Genomic DNA, 25,131 nt, shown 5'->3' on the forward strand with positions numbered 1-25,131 from the left:
TTACCCTTTTGTCTTAAATCTCCTCTACACAAGCAATTCAACTTCTAAAAAATCTCTCTCGGAATAGCACCATTGTGAATTCCTGCAACTGAAGTCAATAGTAGTGTTGCTATTGAGTTCAGTGAGATCAAGCTTTCACCTCTAGCATACCAAGCAGTGTTAATACTAACCCCCAATGGAAGAGCAGATTCCAGCTAACAACCAAAACAGTGGAGGAAGTGGAGGAAGAAGAGGGGGTGCTGATGTCAAGGTGTTCTACTCCCACCCTGTATCCTATCTCCACAGAGCAGAGAGGGGGAACAACAGGACTTGGGATGGAGTTTTCTGGCTGCTTTTGGGAGTGGTGCAGAGCCAGGACAGGGGTAAGTCTGCCTTAGCCCCACTGCACCACCACCAAAGAGCCACCTGAAGTAAGCAGTGCCCAGCTGGTGCCCACATCCCGAAACCCTACCCCAGTCATGAACTCCATCCTGCACACCAAATCCCTGCCCTAGCACCTCTGCATCCAAACACCCTCCCACAGCCTGTACCTAGAACTCCCTCCGGTACCCCAACTGCCTGACCCAGGCTCAGCTCAGAGCCCCTCTCATACTCCAAATTCCTTAATCCAAGACCAGAGCCTGCACCCCAACCCTCTGCCCCAGACTGTTGAAAGTGTGGAAGGACAGGGGAGGGAGCGAGGGAGGATGGAATGAGCAGAGACAGTGGCCTCACAGGAGCACAAAGGAGACAGGGCAAGGGTATTTGGGTTTGAGGTAGATCTTGAATTGCACTTGAAGTCAAAAAGTGATCTTGTGCTTAAAAGGGTTAGAGACCACTGCTCTAAGCAAAGCGAAAGAGTGCTCTCTCATCAACTTAATTACTCTAGTTCCTTACGCCAGGTCTCCACGTGCTGCGAGATCGATCTTCTGGTGTTCAGTTTAATAGATCTAGTAAATACCTGCTAAATAAAACACTGAGGGCACCCACAGTTGGTGCCTGTACTCCTCTCAGTCAAATTTTTTCCCATCAGCCTTTCACTGTGAAGATGGAGCCAAGCTCGGTTTAAGGTATGTCAACTACAGCTACGTTACTTTTGCAGCTGGACTTGCACACCTTAAGCCAACTTTCTGGGTCTAGTATAGACATGGCCTAAGAACAGCAGTAGCAAAGTCAGTGGGAGAAGCTCTCCCAGAGACATCACTTAGGTTGGTATAACTTACATCACTCAGGGAACTGGCTTATTCAGACTCCTGAGCAATATAATGGATAGCAAGTTGAGCTATAGGTGGACAAAAACTGAATCTACCTACATTAAAAATGCTCAAAACTATTAACACGTTGTATGACAACAGTGATCTTAGAGTGCTCATAAGCTATTGATACATTACAAACCATGTTGCCCCCTCTAAGGTATCACGGCACAGGGACAGTGTATGCTCCCACAGCAGCATACTCCCAGTTCTAAAACCTTACAAAAGCATAGCACACCTGATGGAATAGAAATCCATGACTGTGTGTACCAGTTGCATCCTGAAGCTTGATCCATCCTTTCACTCAGACACACAATCACTGTAATACAGTGCTACAGATCACATATCACCATTCTCCTTGCAGCAACCAAATGATTCTAAGATGGGAAACAGAGAAGAAACTACTGCTCATCAATTCCAACAGTTAACATGGGCTTTTGGGAAGGGAGCACAGGACTTTAAATTTATGTAACACCATGTAGCCAAAAGCAGAGAAAAGAAAAAAGAATGGCCTCATCACTAAAGGTCCAAATAAAAACACATTTTAAAGATGGTATCTAAGATCATGCCTCTTCCGCTGATAGCTATTAGCAGAAATGGCAGGTGTATGTGCTCCATCTTTTGCACTGGTCTTTGGATAATAGATTTTGGTCTTTGGGGAGTAGGTTTAATCCTCTGGCTCTTAAGAGTATCATAAAACATTCAAGACCTATACGTGTTAGATTAGCTGGAGAGAGGAAGCTATGCAATAAGTATGGTTATAGGCCATTTCATGGGCTGAAAAACAGTAAAAACAGAGGAGAAAAGTAGAGAATATAGTGTAGAAAAATTATATGAAGAAGGTGGAGGAAAAAATTTAATTACCAGGAGTTTACAACATTGCTTATAGATTTGGCTATATTTCTTTATGTTTAAGGGAGGATAGCTGGAAGTAGAAGGAAGGAGCACAAACATTCCTTATCTTGGCTAACAGGATCTGGAAAACAACTTCCAGTAAATCCACATGCAGCTATAACCTAAGCATAATAAAACCCACATTTTACTGGAGGACGTAATTTAACCAGGCATCTTGGCAACATAATGCAACAAACCTTTTCTTAGCTGGATCTGTTTATCAGGTAGCTTGACATCTCTTTGGTGGTTGTCTTCATCACTGACTTTTTTATCCCATCTTCCCTGATGGGCAGGATTTGTAGCAGGAGTCAGGATCAAATCACTGTTGACATTTGTCTCTAACAGTTTTCCCTTATAGGGCACTGGATGCTGCTTTTCATGAGATACCTTAGCTTTCATTCTTTGGAAGATTTTTGCTGGAGATTCACGAGTTAAAGGATCACAAGCTTTGCGTTTCAGTACATTTTTGTCTTTTAGTGGCAAGATCTGTTGCTGAGGGCAAGACGCAACTTGCATTGCTACAGTGTCAGACACTGGCCTTATTTCACTGAGGTCAAGAAATTCTTTAGCATAAGTGTCCTCTGTTATTAATGTGGACTGAAAAATACCTTCCCTTTTCTTGAAAGTTCCTGTTCCTCTTGCAGAGTTTTCCTTGAAGTCACACAAACCTGAAGGGAGCATAGTTTCTTTTGTTGCAGAGGTAGTAATACCAGCATGTTGAAATTTCACCAACTCTTTCAAAGGAGTAATAGTACCTGAAGGTATGTTGCTCATAAAGACTGCCTGCAAAGGCATAGCTCCTTTTCTAACAGAAGAAATAGGAGACTTTAAAATATGTGTATTTTTTACAGGTGCTGCAGTCATTCTGCCAATGTTGACACCAATGTTTTGTGCTCTTACTGCAAAGCCATTGAAGCGTGCATGTTTAGGTACAGTATTTTAAATAAAGGAAGAAGCACGAATTCCATGGACTGCCAACTTTATTTGCCTGCATTTCATCTAAAAAGAAAAACAGGGTTAAAAGAAGCTTGTCTTTGTATTTTCATAAGGAGTGCCACATTTCCCAAGTTAGCTTCCCTCACGCTGCGATCTGTGCTGCATACACGCTGCCTGCCTGCTTGTTTCCAGTTAATTATTTTCAGAAGTGGTCACACCAACACAGCACCAGACTTACGTTTATCAGCTGGATCCGCAGGGGCTGTGTGAAGAAGGGATGTCACTAGTTCACCACGAGTAGCCCTGTGGCACTTGAGGGACTCACAAAAATACACAGTACCATGCGCTTCCGTGGGCAAAACCCACCCCTCAGATAAGCTCCTGTGAGGAGGTGGGTTTTGCCCAGGACAGTGTGTTATTTTGTGGTGGTTGCTAGTCTCTACCCAGTGTGTCCCAGCCAGTGGTACGAGCACCCTTAGGGGTACTCAGAGAAGTGGGGGGGGGGGTGCATCAACACGACTGAAGTGTGGAGAAAGCGGGGTGTTGTGGGAGGTCTGACAGCGCTGTATTATCTCTGCCCTTTTCACAGCCAGCAGCTCAGCGCCCGCCCGCTAGATGCGGTTGTTTAAACAAACGTGCTGCGATGGCAGACCCCCCCCCCCCGGCTCCGCTGCTACGGGGCTGCCGCTTTTTTTAAAGGGTACTTCGTTACAAAAACAAAACAAGCGCAAAGCCAGACCCGCAGCCACGCAGCATCCCCGGGCCGGGCGAGGCGGCTCCCGGCCCCCCCCCGGATCCCCGCTCGCGGGGTCACCGACGCCACGGGGCTGCCGGGCAGGGCCCGAACGGGGTGCACCCCGCGGCCGTGGGGGCGGCCGGAGCCCGCCAAAGCCTCGCGCGCACGGCGCCCCCCTTCCTCCCCCGCAGCAAGGGCCGGGCGGCCGCACTCACCCGCCGCCTCGTCCGCGCGCGCGCGCACCCCGCGGCCGTTAGCCGGTTTGAGTCCCGCCGCCCGGCGCGCGGATTGGCGGCGAGGGGAGTGACGTAGCGCGCCGCTCGCGGCGACGGGTGGAGCCTGGAGAGCGGGGGCGGAGCCTCCCCCCGCAGCCGTTTGTGTCTGAGGAGAGGAGAGGCACGAGGCCGGGTGGGGGAGAGGGGACGCCGCCCCGAACGCGCCCCGCCCCGCCCCGCCCCGCCCCGCGCGGGCTGGGCAAACCCCCCTTCCCCGGGGAGCGGGAGCCCCAGACACCGGGAGCTGCGAAAGGGCCGGTCAGTGGTAGGACGTGGAACGACCCTGGCAGACAGCAGGTTGAAAACCGGCACAGCCAACCTGTGGAACTCCTCGCCGGAGGATGTTGTGAAGACCAGGACTTTAACAGGGCTGGGGAAAGAGCTGACAGACTCCAGGGCAGGAAGGTGACCTCAGTGCTCGAGGTCAGGTCCATCAGTGGCTGTTAGCTAGGCCCAGAGACCTCAGAAGGTCAAGTCCAGCCCCCTGCTCCAGGCAGGACCAAGCCCAAGGATGGGCAGCAATGGTGCCTGCAGCCTCTGTCTCTCAGAATGGGAATGGGTGAGAGCAGAGGGATACTTGGTAATTCCCTGTTCTGTTCCTTAACTCGGGGGCATCTGACATGGGCCATTGTTGGAAGAGAAGACACGGGGCTAGATGGACCTGTGATGTGACAACCCATAGGCTGGTCTTAAGTTTGTTCTTTTGAGCATTTTGCTTGTGGATCCTCAGCTGGCAGTTCTGCAGGAGCCTGTTAGAAAAGAAAGTGTTATTAACTCTCCTCCCCCACCTCTAGAATGTAACCACCACCTACTACTCAAAATTCATGTTGTGGAATTTGGCCCATTTCTGAACCCTGGTAGTTTCATGTGTATTTGCTAATACCACAAACAGTAACAGGATTTTACTTCCCATGTCAAATAGCTGAGCGAGAAAAAGTATTGTCTTCCCCCTCAAGCATTTTATGTGACTGAACCTCTTTACTCCCCAGTTACTTACAGTGCATGTGTTTACATAATCCCAGTGTTGTTTATCAAGGGGTATCTCTGCTTTTGTTCTTCAAATGTCTCAAGACTTTTTTTAAAAGTTCATACTCAGTTTGATTTGTATTTCATCAAGACAGGCAAAGTCCTTCTTTAGTTTAAGACATCTTTTCCTTCTTAGGTGATTATTTATCTCACTAATACTTGGGCAAAATACTTTATATCCATCAGGTGGCAAGGCTGCCCTTTTGCTGCCAATGACTGCAGTAGGTTTGTAAGTTGTGTAGTGCCTGGGTTTAAATGCCAAATAAATTCTGTCAGGATGCTACAAAAGGACAAAGGAGAAAGACAAGTGTATGGAGACACTAACAAAACTGTTATCCAGATGTGCTGGCTCAAAGATAACAAGAAGGTACAAAATAAAAAAGAAGTGAAATCAGGAAGTAGGTTTTGGGAGTTGAGCTTTAAAATTCAGAGAGGCAAACAACTGTGTAACTATTCAAAAATATGAGTGGATAACAACACTCATTAGGCCCAGTGGACATATATAAAATCTTAAACCAAGGGAATTGAAAATATATAATTACTGTCACCCAGAGTCCAAGCTCAGTCTCTTCAGGGAGGAAGCTGGTAACAGCTTGTTGAGTTTTTTTTTTTTTTTTTTGAAAACCTCCATTTTGATTAAAAACTTCCTTCACAAACTCAAGGCATCTGGGAGTGGCTTTCTGGATCCTGTTCTTTGCTAAGATCATCAGATAGGGATGCTGCTTCCCCTCTCCTCTAATCTGAAGAGAGAAATTCTCACCCCAGCAGAGATAAATAACTGCAGAGGACCAACCTGTCTGTGGGGTGAGAGGATATTGTATGTGTAGGAGGGGAAGCAACACGTTATTTGCACATGTGGTGGAGGATAGAGGATTGGTTGTGGAAAAAATGAAAGGGAAGTGCTCACAAGTCCCTTGCACTGTTTTCTTCAGCAAACCTTTGCATTCTGCTATTGGTTTCACCTACCTGTGCTGCTAACATTGTTAGTCACTTAAGTTGGCCATCTGGTAAGGTACTATTAGAAGAAACCAAGCATTAGGTGGTAAAATTAAAAGAGGTAGAACTAGATACAGAGAGAGGTAGAACTAGATACAGAGAGAAAACACCGGAAGTTGGTGGAAAATCAATACAGGACCTGCAAGGGACAGGGCACTTTTACTATTTACATGACCAGATATAAAATATAATTGTGGTCTTGGTATAATGATAAGAAATCTTGGGGCTATAATGGGGGAATAGAAATAAAGGAATTGAATTTTCATAATGTGTACAAAGATACATGTATTGTGTCGTTGAGGACTGGCACCCGTCTATAGCCGTAGTTATTGCCATCCTCTTGCATTCCAGCCTTTTACATGCTGTTTCAGCTTAGGGAACCTCCTAAAACTTAATTTATTGTTGCTTATTTTATCCCTTCTGCAGTAGATTATCTGTAATATCAAGGAAGAATGCCAGTTTCTTGTGCACTTGAAATAAGGTACCATGGGGAGGATTTGGGCTAGGCCCAGGGAGCCTCTTAAAATTAAAAACCATTGAGTGCATCTCATTTAACCAGAACAGATTCATTTTAATTAAAAAATAGTAATTCAGGTCTTGAGGATTTGCATTTTTATTCCTATAGAGATTTATAACATATGAAGAATCTTGGAAATTTGTCATTAATTGTTAGTCTCCCTTCTGGAGCTATTTTCATATGGCAGTAGTATAATTAGATTTGTCTTTTCTACATATCTACCTAGTTAACGACTCTATAATTTTCCATTATCACATTTCTTTGCTCCATTTTTATAAAAAGTGCAACCATTGCTTCAGAAGCAGTACCAATTTTTATCCTGCTCTGCAAGGCTCTTACTTTTAGAATTTGCGATTCCATTCTGGGTATATTTAGATCTCTGAATAAATCTTACCCTTCTTTTGCCTTTGCAGAAGAAATCAAATTTCGTTTATAATTATTTAGTAATCCATACTTTGGCTTTAAAACACTAGAAATGACATTAAATCCACTTAAATCTTTAATTACTCTTTGATTCATGCTGCGAATTGATTAGACACATTAAGTTTCTAATCTCTCACTTTTTTTTTTTTTTTTGTCTTCCCATTTCTTCCTTGGCAGGGCCTTGTGTTTTTGGTTTACTTGAATGAATCTTGGCTGTGAATAAAGTTGTTGGCTGTAGGACTTTTGGCTAGGGAGCTATAGAAAGAGAAGAGATGATAATGTGGTTGGTTCATTGCTACATGCAAGAAATCTGTTCTAACCTTGCCTAAAACACAGATTATATGTGTGGTGCAAGGCACATTACTGAAACCATAACTTTCACAGAGTACCACTCACTTTCTGAGTGTCTGACTTCAGATACCTGGGGCCCAACTTCCAGTGCACCTGTGGCTGCTTAGCTAGAGGAGGACAGTGCTGGCTGGAGAAATGAGAATTGTTCTAGGTGTTCATATGGACTAAATCATAGGGATGGAAGGGACTTTGAGAGTTCATCCATGGTAGGGATGACCACCATCTTGACCATCCCTGATTAATGTCTGTCTACCCTGCTTTTACAAACTTCCAAAGATGGAGATTCCACAATCTCCTTAAGCAATTTGTTCCAGTGTTTAACCACTCTGACAGGAAGTTTTTACAAATGCCCAAGCTAAACCTCCCTTGCTGCAATTTAAGCCCATTGCTTCTTCTCCTATCTTCAGAGTGAAGGAGAATAATTTTTCACCTTCCTCCTTGTAACAACCTTTTTTGGTGCTTGAAAATTGGCTTAATATTCCCTCTCAGTCTTTTATTCAGACTAAACAAACCCAGTTCTTTCAATCTTCCCTCATAGGTCATGTTTCTAAACTGTCAGCAAAAATGATTACTCTTCTCTGGGCTTCTTTGTAATTTCTCCACAACTTTTCTGAAATGTGGTACCAAGAGCTGGACACGATACTCCATTTAAAGCCTAATCAGCGCAGAGTAGCGCAGAAGAATTACTTTTCATTTCTTGCTTACAATATACCTAGTAATACATCACAGAATGATTAGTTTGGGTGTGTGTTGGGGGTAGGGGATTGTTTGTCTTCCAGCGGTGTCACAATGTTGACTCATTTTTAGCTTGTGGTTCACTATGACCCCAGATCCCTTTCCACAGTGCTCCTTCCCTTTTTGTATGTGTACAACTGATTGTTCCTTCCTCAATGGAGTATTTTGCATTTATCCTTATTGAATTTCATTCTGTTTACCTTAGACCATTTCTCTAATTTCTCCAAATCATTTGGATTTATAATCCTATCCTCCAAAGCACTTGCCATCCCTCCCACTTGGTATCATCTGCAAACTTTAAAAGTGTCCTTTCTGTGCCATTACTTAAATAATCAGTGAAATTATTGAATAGAATTGGACCCAGAATTGATTCATGTGGACTCCCACTCATTATATCCTTCCAGCATGACTGAACCATTGAAAGCTATTCCCTGGGAAGGATTATCCAATCAGTATGCACCACCTTGTAATAGTTTGATGTAGATTGTATTTCTCTAGTTTATTAGTGAAAAGGTCATGAAAGACTGTATCAAAAGCCTTACTGAAGTCTTCACCCCTATCCACAAAGTTTGTTACCCTGTCAAATAAATCTATCAGTTAGATTTGACACCATTTGTTCTTGGACAAATCAATGCTGATTATTTCTTATCACCTTATTAGCTTCCAGATGTTTGTGAAAAGATTCCTTAATTACTTGCTCCATTGTTTTTCTTGGTATAGAAGTTAAACTGACTGGTCTGTAATTCTCTGGATTGTCCTTATTTCCCTTTATATAGATGGAATATGGGACACTATATTTGCCCTTTTCCAGTCTTCTGGAATCTCTCCCATCTCCCACGGCTTTCTAAGATAATAGCTAATGGCTCAGATATTTCCTCAGTCAGCTCCTTAAGTATGCTAGGATGCATTTGATCAGGCCCTGGTGACTTGAAGACATCTCATTAGTGTAAGTAATTTTTAATTTGTTCTTTCTCTATTTTAACTTCTGATCTTATCACATTTTTACTGCTATTTAATGTTAGATATCCAGTCACCACCAACGTTTGTGGTGAAAACCAGAACAAAGAAATCATTAAGCACCTCTGCTATTCTCACATTTTCTGTAATTGTTTTTCTCCCTCTTCATTAATTGCCCTCCCCATCCTTGGTCTTCTTCTTGCTTCTAATGTACAGTATTTGTGGAATATTTTCTTGTTATCCTTTATGTCTCTAGCTAGTTTGATCTTGTTTTGTGCCTTGGCCTTTCTAATTTTGTCCCTACACACTTGTTTTATTTATTGATATTCATCCTTTGTACGTTGACCTAGTTTCCACTTCCTTTTTGTAGGTTTTTTAGATCTTTTGAAGATATCCTGGTTAAGTCAATGTGGTCTCTTGCCATACTTCCTATCATTCCTATGCAGTGGAATAGTTTGCCCTTAATAATGTCTCTGGAAAACTTCCAGCTGTCTTCAGTTGTTCTGCCTCTTAGTCTTGCTGCCTATGGAATCTTACCTGCCAACGCCCTGAGTTTACTAATGTCTGTCTTCTTGAAATTCATTATCTTTATTTTGCTCTTTTTCCTCCTACCACTCCTTAGAATCATGAACTCTACTATTTCATGATCACGGTCACCAAGCTACCTTCCATTTCAAATTCTCAAGTAGTTCCTCCCAATTTGTCAAAATCAAATCTCCCCTCCCCACAGTAGTTTTCTCTGCCTTCTGAAATAAGTAATTGTCTCCAATATATTCCAAGAACTTGATCGATAACACTGGTCTACAATTTTTTAGAAGTCGTCTCCTTCAGAGATAAAATGTGCTATTTATTATGTATTTTGATGTGCTGAATTCAAATATGATAATTAAAACAACTGATTGGCTACTGTTTCCAAGATATTTAAGTTTTTACATTTTCTGCTTATGTATATTGTGTAGATAGTAGAGTTTTAATCATAAATTGTAAACCTAGGTCTTTTCCTGTGTTTATGGTTGCTTTACTTGATGATACTTCACCTGTCCTGTTTATGTAACACTTTAAAAATCAGCAAAAGGATTATATAAATAACATTTATTATGAAACAAAAGGCAAAAAACTTATTATGTACATAGTTTAGTCCTATTCAGTGTCTACTCGGCGCTTCTTGGCTTGTCTCTTGTATTCATTAAATGGAGCATGTCTTGTCACTGTCCAGCAATAGTCTGCAAGCATTGATGGGCTCCATTTGCCCTGAAAGCGTTTCTCCATTGTTGCAGCGTCCTGGTGAAATCACTCGCCGTGCTCGTCGCTCACTGCTCCGCAGTTCGGTGGAAAAAAATCTAGATGAGAGTGCAAAAAATGTATCTTTAGTGACATGTTGCAACCAAGGCTTTTGTATGCCTTGTGGAGGTTTTCCACCAACAACCTGTAGTTGTATGCCTTGTTGTTTCTGAGAAAATGTATTGCCACTAACTGGAAGGCTTTCCATGCCACGCAGTGTATGGTCAAATGCATCATCTCAAAGAAGTTCACGAATCTGAGGACCAACAAAGACACCTTCCTTTATCTTAGCTTCACTTAACCTTGGAAATTTTCCACGGAGGTACTTGAAAGCTGCTTGTGTTTTGTCCATGGCCTTGACAAAGTTCTTCATCAGACCCAGCTTGATGTGTAAGGGTGATAACAAAATCTTCCTTGATTCAACAAGTGGTGGATGCTGAACACTTTTCCTCCCAGGCTCCAATGACTGTCAGAGTGGCCAATCTATCTTGATGTAGTGGGAATCTCTTGCACGACTATCCCATTCGCAGAGAAAACAGCAGTACTTTGTGTATCCAGTCTGCAGACCAAGCAAAAGAGCAACAACCTTCAAATCGCCACAAAGCTGCCACTGATGTTGGTCATAGTTTATGCACCTCAAAAGTTGTTTCATGTTGTCATAGGTTTCCTTTATATGGACTGCATGACCAACTGGAATTGATGGCAAACATTGCCATTATGCAGCAAAACATCCATGACTTCTAGGAATAACATGATGCAATTCATATCATGTATGACGCAATACCAGCTTCAGATTGCATCATTCATTGTTTTGCCTAAAAAGCAAGTACTGTCCAAACCCAGTCATAGATTTATTCAAAGATCCAGTCAAAGATGTATTTTAGTCATTTCTGGTTTAAATTGAGACCCCTTCCCTTTATAACTCACTTATCCTCCACCATTCACAAGGCACCGGTCGTATATACTGTCCCAATAGCATATCTTGAAAACTAGAGCCAATCAACAATTTTAAGCATCATTTTCATTCTCAGTGACCCAGAATTAGTAAAGTTTGACTACATTTATTTCAGAAGCATTTTGGCTGTAGAGCAGTGATCTGTGCCCTGCTGTGTTATTTTCCTAACAGAAGTCTGGGTAATTGAAGTTCCCCATCACAACCAAGGCCTGTGTATTGGATGGTTCAGTTAGTTGTTTTTTAAAAAACCTCATCCACCTCTTCTTCCTAGTTTAGTGGTCTGTAGTAGACTCCTACAATGAATCATCCTTGGTCTTTTTTACCTTTTTTAACTTTACCCAAAGACTTTCAATAAGTCTGTCTCAATAAGCCGTGTAGTGGCTGTCGGAGCTGGAACCAGGGTCACGGTGAGGCTGCCCCAGTAGGAACAGCCTCACAGCAGCCCTGGCATCAGCGCTAGCCCTGCCTGCCACCCCACTCACCCTGCTGCATGGTGAAGTGGGCGAAGGGAATTCCCTTCTAGGGAACCCCACTGGGCAGGGCTAATCAAAAGCTGGGGGCATGGCCAGGCAATGTGCCACGGCCTGGCAAGCTGGGATTTGTGGCCCGCTGCCAGTCCATGTGCGGTTGGGAATCCCGGACTAGTCAACTAACCAATAAGCCTAGGCTTATTGGTTAATCAAATCAACTACTCGTGTTTCCTCCCCTTGCTGTCTCTGATAGAGACAGCAAGGGAGGGTGGGGAGCAGGAGCCAGTGCTGGGGAGAGCCCGTTTAAAAGCTGGTTCACCTTGCACCATGTCCGTGGTGCCACCTCCCTGCCTCTGATAGCCAGGGCTGGGAGTTCCCCATCCCCTCTCTTTCTCTCTTTATTTATAGCTGGACCTCTTAACTCCATTCATCTGAAGAAGTGGGACGTGCACACCAAAGCTCTACATTTTTTGTTAGTCTCTAAGGTTCCACAGGACTATTCACTGTTTAAGGTTTTTTTTCAGGTACAGACTAACATGGCTACCCCTCTGAATATTTTATTACCTGGTGGCTAACATCCCTACATCAAAATACGAAATACTTTTTCTGGAAGGTGGCAGTGTAACACTGCTTTAATTTTTAGAATCTTGAACTCTCACACACAGGAATAAAAATCAGAGAGAGACAATGCAGGTTACTCCCCAAGGCAGAGAGACACAACTCAACCTACTTTGCTGGAGGCTGACTCTTTGCAGACTGCTGAAAATCCAAATCACACACTTCCGTTCAGAGGCCCCAAGCCTGCACACAGGACCAGAAAGCCCTTATACAGCTTACATTTTTAATACAGCATTCAATGCACTACTATCACCGGGGCTCAACGACCGCGGCGAAAACCCACTCACCAGCCCCACACCACACTGCGCATGCACACGCTGCCGCGGAATGCGGTGACCAGCTGAAATCTACTCGCCATAGGCGAGTAGATAAGCGGATTTCATAGAATCATAGAATCATAGAATAATAGGACTGGAAGGGACCTCGAGAGGTCATCGAGTCTAGCCCCCCGCCCTCAAGGCAGGACCAAGCTCCGTCTACACCATCCCTGACAGATGTCTATCTAACCTGCTCTTAAATATCTCCAGAGAGGGAGATTCCACCACCTCCCTTGGCAATTTATTCCAATATTTGACCACCCTGACAGTTAGGAATTTTTTCCTAATGTCCAATCTAAACCTCCCTTGCTGCACTTTAAGCCCATTACTCCTTGTCCTGTCCTCAGTAACCAAGAGGAACAAATTTTCTCCTTCCTCCTTGTGACACCCTTTTAGATATTTGAAAACCGCTATCATGTCCCCCCTTAATCTTCTTTTTTCCAAACTAAACAAGCCCAGTTCATGAAGCCTGGCTTCATAGGTCATGTTCTCTAAACCTTTAATCATTAATCAGGGATTTGTCGAGCCCTGACTATCACTATGTGCACACAACTTTAATTCTGTCACTTCCTAACTTCCCAGGACTGGACTTTGCAATCTTAATGTATTTTTTGCAACACATGTATGATATTAAGTGCAATAGTTCTATAAAACATAAATTTTCATGTATGTCATGGTACGTGTTAACGTATGGTATAAATGTAGGTTACAGTCAAGCCATCTCATTCAGTCAACTCCTTTCTCTTGTAGGCTTTGTGTCAGTGGGCTTATGTGAACATAATACGTTTCTGGGCTATGTAACTAATTGTTTTTTTTTTTTTTTAAAGAGTGGAAGTATGCAGGAGAAAAGTATGCCAGCCAATAATACAATAATGAAAGCTACTCATGTGCTGCAGTTGCCTCAAGAAATGCTGACTGAGATAATCAGGTACCTTCCTCCTGCAGAAAAAAACAAAATCCGTGCCACATGCAAGCTCTTTAAGGACCTGGTTGATCAGCCTGTTTTGTGGCAAAAGAGTACCATCATCCTCCGACGCATAAACGTTTTCAATGCTGAGTTCTGGGAGGTGCTTCGGAAGAGAAAGATAACTTCTGTAGAAGTGAAAGAAATCAGGCTTAAGCAGTGGCAAAAGCTGCTGAAGATTATGCCTGGTTTGCTAGATGTAACTGTGGATTCCCTCTGGAGTGAGGAAATCCTGCATTGTTTACAGCTGCTCACACATCTACAGAAACTTCACTTGAAAATATGCCCTGGGTTATCGGAGAGAAGTGTAATCAGGGAAGTTGTGCACTTTCAGCACCTAATCCACTTGTTGTTGTGCGGCATAACCTTAAGTGGCAGTGAATTGATCAGAATTGCTAGCTTACGAAACCTACATGTGCTCTCATTGCATACTGTGCAAAAGGCTCTTCCCGAGAACGTACTAGAATATGTTTTATTCCATTTACCAAAACTCAGAGAACTGTCACTTTCTTACATCCTGAATAAAGAGCAGCTTTTGTTATGCCTCAGTTTACCAGATAGCCATCCCATCCCTTATTCACCAGAAGGTGAGCATTGTTTCTATAGCTATATTCATATTTCAGATTATGGTTCCAGTCCTACCAGCTCTGATGCACATGTTTAACTTTGCTACCACCAGAAAACAGCACGACTGCTCAGGGCAGAATGTTAAGTATATGCATAAGAGCTGCCAGGATTGGGGCCTAAGTGTCTTTTGTTGCTCAAAGGATTACATGCTGGGTACTTTAGAGTGTCCTGGGAGTGAAGATATATTCTTAACTGTGTCCACTTGCTTTAATGGATGAGGTTCAGATTACAGTTTTGATTTGTTGTACACGTTTCCTAAAGCTTATTAGAGTATTTTAAACTGAACATATACATCACTTTTCACATAAGTATGGCTGGAATTTTTAAAAGGGAACTTAAGGAATTAGGTGTCCCTCTCCCCCTGAATTTTGATAGGATTTGGATGCTAGACTCCTTTGGGAATCCTTGGCTCTAAACATAAGATATATATTTTAGGCTATGATTAGGTTGTAGAATATTCTTGCCAAAGACTTTCAAATGAAAACACCTTTAATGAGTCCTGATTTTCAAAAAGAGCTGAGCACTTGTCCTCAAATGTCAGGCCCCTTTAAAGTAACCAGTATTCCCTGTAAACTGTGCATTTTTGTGGCCACTAGGGAGATTCAGATTTCGCCCAGCTGATTAGCAGAGTGCCCACAGCTAGTTTTTTTCTTTCTATTGGTGGAACACATTTGCACATGCCCTGGTGCACATAAAAATTTATTCCACATGATGGAAGAGATTAGCGGGAACATTGAAAGTGACCCCCGCCGTCCCAAAATACTTTGCATACCTTGTCTTTCCCACGTAACTAATCATTTTTTGAAAATCTTGACACGTGTTTATAAGTACTGTAGCATCTTTATAATATATTCAGTCTTACATCTAAAGCAGAGATTCAACTTCTTTGTTTTATAGGAAAAATCCTGTCTATCTTCCAGTTTTAAAGCACATAATCTGAGTGTAAAGAGAGAACTCTCTGGGGATCATCAGCTGAATTTGTTCCTTAGCTTAGGAATTTAAAATAATTAAAAAATGTACCCTTTATGAAATTTCCATAGCTGACCTTTTTCGCACCCCTTCTATTAAGCGACGATTGGTTTGTTTATTGTTCAAACTTTCTAGATAACTCATTGTCAGATATCTTCCTGTTTGAAGAAATTAGGTTGCAGTTAAGCCAAATCATTAATCTTAGTATGGGATGGAGGTGAGTGGGCGTGAGTGTGTATTTTTCTCCATCTTTCCTATTCACTATGTGCTACCATTAACTATGAACCTAATATAAAGACTTACACATAAATTGTGCTTTAATACTGGAAAATAAATATTTCTGGTAAGTAAAATGAGGACTCACCCTCCCCTTCTTTCAATCACCCACTTGTGTTTAGAGTCACCTCCCATTGCAAAGCTTCAGCTTCACACTCTGGCATTGAGGCAGACTGGTTACAACCTTTTTTCAGAACGTTTCCTGGATCAGCTCTCCACCATCCACACTCTTACCGTTTGTTACATCAAAGACTTTTTGTTACACTCAGTGGATGTCTTTGGACAAGTACTGAAGAACCTACCAAACTTGACAGAATTAAATCTTGCATGTAAGTTGGGGGAGGGAGTTATTTTTTAACGATTGTAGAGGTTTTGGTTTTGTGCAAACTTAGAAAGGCTTGAGCTAGTTTCATCTTCTGTTAAATGGTGACTTGCCAGACAGGTGAGAGCTTATTTTTATAGATGCTCCTGTTGGCTGAATGATATATCTTAATATTGTCTCTGAAAAAATCAGTTCTCCAATTCAGATTCTGCTTGACTATGTTCATTCAAACCTGACTGATAAAACAGTCTAGATATCACCTATTTAATGAATTTGCTGCCTTACAACTCTTAGGACATGTCTACACTAGGAAATTATTTAAAAATATCTTATTTTCAACTTATAACTCCCAAAATAATAATTTCAAAATATTGTGTCCACATTATGGAGAAGCCGAAATTAGTCTGAGGCAGGCTTCTTTTATGTGGATGCACTACTTTGATTTAGAGCCCCAGAAAGCACTGGGGAGTAATTAGTCTGAATTACTCTGGGGAGTAGTTATTTCAAAATAGCAGCACTGGAGCGTCCACACTACCGCTACTTCAAAATAACTATTTTGAAATAAGTGTTATTCCTTATTGGAAGAAGGAGTTATTATTTTGAAATAACGGGCCTGGTAGTGTGAACACTCGGCTTGTTATTTTGAAATAAGGGGAGTTTTCTCTTTCAGTCCAGTTGACAGATCCCCAAACTCCCCTTATCTGTACTTGCCATTTGCCCCCATTTCCACCATGAGCAACCAGTTGCTGATGTACCTTGATAAGGCCTAATTATCTCTGTATTGGCAGGTCTTTACTGAAAACTTCAGTATGTAAAAAAATCCACGTCCCTGACAGAATTAGCTAAACCAACCTAATCCTGGGGTAGACCGTGCTAAGTCAATGGGAGAAATTCTTCCTTGGGCCTAGCTACTGCCTCCAGGAGGTGGGTTAACCACAACCATGGAAGAATCTCTCAATGTAGTCCTTGTCTACACTGAAGTGCTACAACTGCACTGCTGTGCTACTGTATCATAGAATCAAAGAATACTAGGACTGGAAGGCACCTCGAGAGGTCATCGAGTCCAGTCCCCTGCTCTCATGGCAGGACCAAATACTGTCTAGACCATCTCTGAGAGACATTTATCTAACCTACTCTTAAATATCTCCAGAGATGGGGATTCCACAACCTCCCTGGGCAATGTATTCCAGTGTTTGACTACCATGACAGTTAGGAACTTTTTCCTATGTCCAACCTAAACCTCCCTTGCTGCAGTTTAAGCCCATTGCTTCTTGTTCTATCCTCAGAGGCCAAGATGAACAAGTTTTCTCCCTCCTCCTTATGACACCCTTTTAGATACCTGAAAACTGCTCTCATGTCCCCCCCTCAGTCTTCTCTTTTCTAAACTAAACAAGCCCAATTCTTTCAGCCTTCCTTCATAATTCATGTTCTCTAGACCTTTAATCATTGTTGTTGCTCTTGTCTAGACCCTCTCCAATTTCTCCACTACTTTCTTGAAATGCGGTGCCCAGAACTGGACACAATACTCCAACTGAGGCCTAACCAGTGCAGAGTAGAGCGGAAGAATGTGTCTTGCTCAGAACAAATCTAGCATATTAAGTTTAGAGGTTAAGCATATTAGTAAGGTGTAAGTTTAGTCTGAAATCTAATTTTAGTTTAGGTTGGTCCTGCTCTGAGAAGGAGGTTGGACTAGATGACCTCCTGAGGTCTCTCACTTCCAACTCTAATCTTCTATAATTCTATGTAGTCATGGCACTGGAAGTTTTTATTTTTTATCGGGGAAGCAAAAGATACTATGTTATTAAGTACTTGAAAATGAGGGTTTTGAAAACATAATTTTCCTAGGGTATGTCTACACTACCCCGCTAGTTCGAACTAGCGGGGTAATGTATGCATACCGAACTTGCTAATGAAGCCCGGGATTTGAATTTCCCGGGCTTCATTAGCATAAAGCCGTCACCGCCATTTTTAAAAGCCGGCTAGTGCGAACCCCGTGCCGCGCGGCTACACGCGGCACGGGCTAGATAGTTCGAACTACGTAGCCATTCCGAACTATCTAGCCCGTGCCGCGTGTAGCCACGCGGCACGGGGTTCGCACTAGCCGGCTTTTAAAAATGGCGGTGACGGCTTTATGCTAATGAAGCCCGGGAAATTCAAATCCCGGGCTTCATTAGCAAGTTCGGTATGCATACATTACCCCGCTAGTTCGAACTAGCGGGGTAGTGTAGACATACCCCTAGACAGCCTTTGTAGTTAGGGCACTTGGTGGTTCTCAGAAGATCTAAATTCAGTTCCTGGCTCTGCCATGGATTTCCTCTGTGACCTTGGGCAAGTCACTTACTTTCCCCAGGCCTTCCTTTCACCTCTGTGAAATGGAGATGATGATGTCTATTTAGATTCTAAGGTGTTTGGGCAGGGACTGTGTGTCCTGCATCTAGTAAAATGGAACCCTGATTCAGTTGGGCCTCTAGTGTAATCAGATACTGGTTTTATTGGTACCTTTCAGACTGTCCTATTCTTGCTGACTAGTGGATGAAAAACAGAACTTTGGTATCTGCTAAAACAAGGCTGGGCAAGAGCCTGTCAACGGGCCGGATCTGGCCCACGCGGCAGTTCCCTGTCCCGCCCCCAATGCATTGCCTGGGAACTGGGGAAGTGCAAGCCCGTTCAACTGCTTCTATTTAAAGGACTCACACCTGTCCTGTGGCTGCTAACGTGTTGCCTGGCAGCCACGGGGAAGGCACAAGCTCTTTATATAGAAGCCATTGAAAAGGCTCGCGCCTCTCCCAGCAGGTCCCAGGCAATGCACTAACAGCGGGGCCAGGAGCTACGAGCCCTTTCAATGGCTTCTATTTCAAGGTTTCCCGCTTTCCCTATGGCTGTCAGGCAACACGTTAGCAGCCATGGGGAAGGTACTTGTCCTTTCACTTGCTTCTATTTGAAGGGCTTGCACCTCCTGCTAGGCTGCCAGGCAACACATTAGCAGCTGCCCCGCGGGTGCAAGCCCTTTAAATAGAAGCATTTGAAAGGGCTCGTCCCTTCCTGGCAGCTCCCAGCCAACATGTTTGGGAGCTGGGAGCCCTTTCAACTGCTTCTGTTTAAAGGACTTGTGCCTTCTCTGTGTCCGCTAACACGTTGCCTGGCAGCCACAGGGAAGACGCGCTCGTGTGACCCAGGAGGAGTGAGACCTTTCACTTATTTCTATTTAAGAGCCCTGCCGCTTTTGCCCAAGGCCCTGCCCATTCCAGGCTGGCACGTGGCCCTCCCTTTAAAAATAATTGCCCACCATTGTGCTAAAAGATTATATATATAGACAGTTTGCTTTTTTTAAAAAAATCTGATACTTTGAAAAAATATTATGAAGCAAAAAGTGATAAATGTCTTTCAATTTTGTGCCCATGTATGTTTTTAAAGGGATCTCCAATTTGGATAGGATTGTCAATAACATTCCTTCCAGCGTTGCTAAACTAAGAGTGATCGGAACCAAGCTCTCAAACTCTGCGCTCAGCTGTTTGTCTAATAAATCCTGGAAGCTAAGAGAAATGGATCTAACCCTCTCATATGGATTTGATGAAAAGATTCTGAAAGAATTTCCCCATCTCTTTCCACAGCTGACGAGACTCTGTCTTAGGTATGACCAAACAACGTGACACAAACTGTGAAGAATGAAAAAAACACACCGTACTACATTAAAATTTGTCTGTGATATGCACTGAGGTTTTTGAACCAATGTTTTCAATAAACTGGTTGATGTAGTTGCAGTTAATACCCCTATAAAGCTGAATAAAGAGGCAGCACATAGTGAGTAAGTAAGAGGGAAGGAAGAAGTCTTTACTTACCGTATATACTTGAGTATAAGTCGACCCGAATATAAGCCGAGGCACCTAATTTTACCCCAAAAAACTGGGGAAAAAGTATTGACTCGAGTATAAGCCTAGGGTAGGAAATGAGGCAGCTACTGGTAAATGTAAAAAATGAAGATAGATACCGGGTCTAGCCCTGGAAGTCGGGGCGAAAGCTGCTCCGGTGCCCCTGGTCTGCTGGAGACCGTCTCCAGCAGACCAGGGGCACCGGGCGGGTTCCCGCGCTTCTGAGGCTTTGCCAGAGCAAAGCCTCAGAGGCGCGGGACCCCCCGCGGCTGCGGCTTCAGTCCGGGAGCCTGTGGTCTGCTGGGGACGGTCCCCAGCAGACCACAGGCTCCCAGATTGAAGCGGCAGCAGCGGCGGTTCCCCGCGCCTCTGAGGCTTTGCTCTGGCAAAGCCTCAGAGGCGCGGGACCCCCCCGCGGCTGCGGCTTCAGTTCGGGAGCCTGTGGTCTGCTGGGGACCGTCCCTAGCAGACCACAGGCTCCCGGATTGAAGCCGCAGCCGCGGGGAGGTCCCGCGCCTCTGAGGCTTTGCCCGCCTCAGTTCTCTGACTCGAGTATAAGCCGAGGGGGGCATTTTTCAGCACAAAAACTGTGCTGAAAAACTCGGCTTATACTCGAGTATATACGGTACCCTGTTTTGTATATTCTGGGAGTTATTTATGCAGTAAATGGAGTGAAATCACTAACTAGGTTGTAATTCAGACCTTCTGGCCATTTCAGTTCAAGTTTGTGTGTGAAGTTCCCTATTTTAAAAATTCAGTAAAAAAAGAAATCAATTCATTCAGAAATAAGATTATCAATACACAGGCTTGAACTGCAATAATTACGGGTGTAAAATGTAGTTGCATTCAGTATTTTGGTTCTATTTATCATGTAGACAGGCCTTTGCTTCTAGCCCATCAGGTTCAGCCGAGTGTATTCAAGGGAGAGGGTGGAAAGAGCAGAGGAGATATTTCCCTCACCTATGCCAGTAAAGCTAATAGTTAGGTAATCAGTAACAGGGACAAGTGTTTCTTCTCTCACAAGTGCTAAAGAATTGTGGGCATGAGAAACTTGGCCTCATTTCCTTATCCTTAAATATACAGGGAGACATGAGTGGGAGGTGAGTTGATATTATTGAACCCAATGTTGTGATAGCTATTGAGCTCGTTAGCTGACTCCTAAAGAGCATAGAAGGGTTTCTGTCTTAAAGACAGGGTGAGGAGTGTACAATACCAGCACTAGCAACTGTGGGATGATGCTGGGTAGCCAAAAACTGAAGACCCCAGCAGGGAAGTGATCAGCAGAAATTAGGGCAGGCAGAGCCACAATCTCTGATTAGATACAGGCAGTCCCCAGGTTACATGGATCCGACTTACATCGGATCCCTACTTACAAACGGGGTGAGGGAACCCCGCACTACCTGCTTCCACCCAGCAGACCAGGGAGACGCGAAGCTAGCGCCCCCCCCCCCCCCCCAGCACACCAGGGAGACGCAGAGCGGCTTTTCTCAGCAGACACCTCAGCTTGAGAATAAAGGACTGAGGGAAGTGAGGTGTGGGAGAATAAAACTGAGCTCTGGAGAATTGTTTGGCTAGAGTTTCCCCTACAATATGTACCAGTTCTGACTTGCATACAAATTCAACTTAAGAACAAACCTACAGTCCCTATCTTGTACGTAACCCGGGGACTGCCTGTAATAGAAATGTGGCCTCTCAATATTCCTTCCCCAAGGAAGACTTTCTAATGCACTAGTTTCTAGATAGTGATATCCAGGCATAGTAGGCTGCCATTTTCATTCTTCCAGCCAAGGGTAAGCAGAGAGTTTTCCCCCTCTCCCTAGCTTTGGAAGTGGTGGGCAGGTAGGGCAGCTCATCCAGCTGTTGTGGAGAATCTGTGCTTTTGAGTAGTGGTGAGCTGGCCGAAAAGCCCTGTTCATGTGATGGGGAAGACATATAATTCCCTTTGCTCATCTGTACTGTGTTTGTAACACCCTCTGAGGCTCTAACTACCATCTGTTTTTCATCCCCAGTGGTTTTCTTTTGACTGACAATATCTTGTTGAGCTTGGCTAAAATGGAGCATCTGCAAGAGCTTGATGTTATTGGTGGCACAAATCTGACAAAAGAAGCAATCCAGAATTTTCACATCACAACAAACGGCAGGGTATGTCTCCTTGTAGAGCAGCATCCTATGTCTTCTAAATGTGACTGCCTATGGAGCACTTAGCACAGTGGCTTTCTTTTTAATCCATCACTATTTATAGGCCTTTGATTGCTATGTACTGTTATCAGGAAACCAAAAATGTTTCTGTAAAATTCAGCTGAAATTCCATGTGAGGAAGAGAGGTAGTGCAATCAAACTTCCAACATTCCTCATAACTGAAAAGCCACTGGCTGTAATGAAGTGCTAATGTACTTAGAAAAGCAGAAATGTCTTCTTTCAGCCTATAACTCTGCCAAGTCAGAACTGTAAACAAATATTGGCATTCAATATTAAAATGCTTGAGTAAGTCTACAATGGCCATTGATAAAACTCTACACTTCTATTAATATAATGCTTGACTACATCTAAATGATATTTTTGTTTTACTCTGTTATTTCTGCCTGGTAAATTTTGCAGACGTTCTTTGCCAGCAGCTCAGGAATGGGAGAAGGGACAGAGGAAACAAGGGAATCTGTGGCTTGGGGGGACTAGAGAATAATAAGGGAAACACAGGCGGAGCGGGACTTGTCAGCATGTAAGTCTCAATGAAGTACCAGCAAGAGGGAAGTGGCTGGTGGGTAAAGATCAGTTAGGGTGCGTTTACACTGCACCGTAGCTCAAAATAAGAGCCGCAATCTCAGCTATGCAAATTGCATGATCTTACTTTGATCTTATTTCAAAATAGCTTATTTCATAATTTGAAATAACCCCCTGTTCCGAAACGTTCCTTACTCCTCGTGGAATGAGGTTTACGGAGACGTCAGAATAATGATCCTGAAATAATGGGCTTGCTGTGAAGATGGGAGATAGTTATTTCGGGATAATTCAGTATCCCAAAATAGTATTGCAGTGTAGATGTAGCCTTACAGAAAAGATCAGAACTCCACCGAATGGTGTCCCTAGTCTCTGTTTGTCAGAGGGTGGAGATGGATATCAGGAGAAAGATCGCTTGATCAGTACCTGTTCGGTTCACTCCCTCTGGGGCACCTGGCATTGGCCACTGTTGGCAGACAGGACTCAGGGCTAGATGGACCTTTGGTCTGACCCAGCATGGCCATTCTTATGTTCTTAAATTGCACCAGCAAAGTGTGGAAGCACAGGGCCCTTTGGCCATCATGCAAATTGATCTTTTCTAAATCTTAGCCAGTTTTTAATTGGTGGCAGCTGTTTACCTCTCAACCCATGATAACTGACATTTCTTTAATAGCCTTTTATGGAGCTTTTATCAGTAACTTTTTGAAAGTCCAATGAACAGTCAACCAGTTCTTCTTTATCCATTATTTATACTTCTTGTTTAACTGGCCCATTCTAAGAGAGTCATGAAACATGATTTTTCTTTGCTGAAAGCATGCTAGATATTCCCTGTGATACTCAAGTTCATCCAAGTGGCTTATGTTTCTAGTTTAACCATTTTATCTCCTTCCTGGCTGAGGCTAATTAGTGTGTAATTCACAGGATAGGATCACTTCTAGCACTTTCTGTAATATAAAGGTTCTGAGAGCACCACTGAGAGGTCAAATCAGGGTAAATTGTTTAGAAACAGGGCTACTTCCAGCCCACAGCTGGGGACCCTCCTCTCTAAGGCTCAAAACCTGTCATAAAGAGCACTTCTGTTCACCACCCTGACAAGCAAGAAATCATACCAAATCCAAACAACTTCTTCTGATCCCAAATGACCAGCCACATTCCTAGGTCAATTTATACCTGAGATCTACCCAAAAGAGTATGCTGTGCCTATCCTTTAGAATCTAAAAGCTTATTAATAAAAGAAAGAAAGAAAGAAAAGGTTGAAAGTAAGATTGTTAAAGGAAACAAATTACATACACCTGTTACAAAGTTCCTGGTGTGGGCTCTTACCAGGGTGGAATAAACTGCTTCCTTAAAAGTCCGGAATACATCCTATGTTACGATAAGCCATCAGTCCTTCCAGGCTCAGTTCATAACAAAGATGCTCCTGAAGTGACGAACTAGAGTGAAGACAAATGGAGAAACCTCTATGGTCCTTTTAATAATCTTGCCATATGGAGGGAATTCCATTATTCTTATTGTGTAAAAATTCCTCCAGAAATGGTGTTTGTCACATGAGCTGTCCAGAAGTGACTCAGTCCTGAGCAGCCATTGCTTACCTGCTGGTTTGAATGTTCACAGCAAAGTTCCTCAGATATGGATTGGCACCACTTGAGGAGCATTGTCAGTGAAATGCTGCTATTCACTTCAGGGCAACCCTTTCTCAATAGATGGGCAAAGCCTGTTAATATCTCCCAGAAGCAAACATTTGAAATACAAGTATATAGCCAATACTAATTCTTCGAGGAGTGTCCCTGTGGGTGCTCCACCTTCAGAGTTTGGGTGCTGCTGTGCGCCTAGCTGAAGGTTTTTGGTAGCAGTGCTCGCCGGTGGGCTGCATGCAGAGCAGATGGCATGTGCTGTGCTTCTACTCTGCATGTCCAGCCCACCATCCCATCAGTTCCTTCTCTGCCGTTGCTGGGGGCAAACACCTAAAATACCTCCTGCACCGACCCACTCAAGGGCCCGGACAGGGAGGTACTGGGACCATCATCTGACCATGGCTCCCAAGGGCTTTAGGTCCTGGCAAAGCTGCCTGACAGGGTGGACAAGTCCAAAGCCAGATAAGTCCAAGTCGGCACTGGCTGCTTCTGATTCGGCTTCTAAAAAGGCTAAGTCGAAGATGCACCACAGAGATGCACCGGCAGCACCTAACTATGGTCGCATCAGGAATCCACCCTCCACATAAACATTCTGGAACTCAGAGCGGTATTCTACACGTCAACACTTCCTACATCGGATACAGAAGTGTACAGTTCAGATCCTTATAAACAATCAGGCAACAACATTTTACATCAACAGACAAGGGGATGCTAGATCCTACCTGTTATGCAGCGAGGCTGTCCGCCTCTGGACATGATGCATAGCACACAACATATACCCTGTCTCCTGGGAAAAGATTATCTCACAGCCAACAGCTTCATCAGGAACTTCAAATTCGACCATGAATGGGAAGTGAATCCATTGATTCTACACCACCTCTTTATTCCCTGGGGGTTCCCCAAGGTGGACTTGTTTGCAACCAATGCCAAAAATAAGTACCCATGGTACTGTTTACGTGCACACTCATCCACCAAGTGTTCAACAAAATCAGATTGGAATCACCAGCAGTAATGCTTAGTGCCCCGGACTGGGCGA

At 43.6% G+C, this 25,131-nt stretch overlaps 2 protein-coding genes across 8 annotated transcripts in view; one reads left to right on the forward strand and one right to left on the reverse strand.

Moving 5' to 3' along the window:
• The window catches only part of MIS18BP1 (MIS18 binding protein 1), a 64,891-nt gene extending 60,763 nt beyond the window's left edge, over positions 1-4,128 (reverse strand). For 2 of the 3 annotated variants that reach the window (XM_075926124.1, XM_075926125.1), the window contains exons 1-2: positions 4,014-4,128; positions 2,324-3,125 (exon numbers count right to left, since the gene is read on the reverse strand). In XM_075926124.1, the coding sequence (XP_075782239.1) occupies positions 2,324-2,990 (667 nt within the window). In that variant the 5' untranslated portion in view covers positions 2,991-3,125; positions 4,014-4,128. Of the gene's footprint in view, positions 1-2,323; positions 3,126-3,300; positions 3,458-4,013 lie in introns of those variants that run through there. The other variant, XM_014572324.3, reaches the window with a different exon arrangement.
• Positions 4,129-4,217: 89 nt separating this feature from the next.
• Positions 4,218-22,252, forward strand: LOC112545402 (uncharacterized). Of its 5 annotated transcripts, none has more exons than XM_025183436.2 (5): positions 4,218-4,653; positions 13,547-14,270; positions 15,678-15,884; positions 19,292-19,508; positions 21,756-22,252. In XM_025183436.2, exons 1-5 carry the CDS (start codon positions 4,585-4,587, stop codon positions 21,949-21,951), a joined length of 1,413 nt encoding a protein of 470 aa, XP_025039221.1. In that variant the 5' UTR covers positions 4,218-4,584; the 3' UTR covers positions 21,952-22,252. The 5 variants fall into 5 exon arrangements, with proteins under 5 accessions (XP_025039221.1, XP_025039225.1, XP_075782145.1 ...); XM_025183440.2 differs by having other exon boundaries at positions 4,228-4,331; XM_075926030.1 differs by lacking the exon at positions 4,218-4,653 and adding an exon at positions 5,296-5,466.
• The last annotated feature ends 2,879 nt before the right edge of the window (positions 22,253-25,131 follow it).

The sequence above is a fragment of the Pelodiscus sinensis genome, chromosome 4 (assembly GCF_049634645.1).
Source record: "Pelodiscus sinensis isolate JC-2024 chromosome 4, ASM4963464v1, whole genome shotgun sequence".
Taxonomy (NCBI): domain Eukaryota; kingdom Metazoa; phylum Chordata; order Testudines; family Trionychidae; genus Pelodiscus; species Pelodiscus sinensis.

Coding starts and splice junctions, on each gene's coding strand:
- LOC112545402 (XM_075926030.1), top strand. CDS start 5,377: ATGCTACAAAAGGACAAAGGAGAAAGACAAGTGTATGGAGACACTAAC. Junction 14,271..15,677: donor CATCCCTTATTCACCAGAAG/GTGAGCATTGTT, acceptor ACTTGTGTTTAG/AGTCACCTCCCATTGCAAAG. Junction 15,885..19,291: donor GACAGAATTAAATCTTGCAT/GTAAGTTGGGGG, acceptor ATGTTTTTAAAG/GGATCTCCAATTTGGATAGG.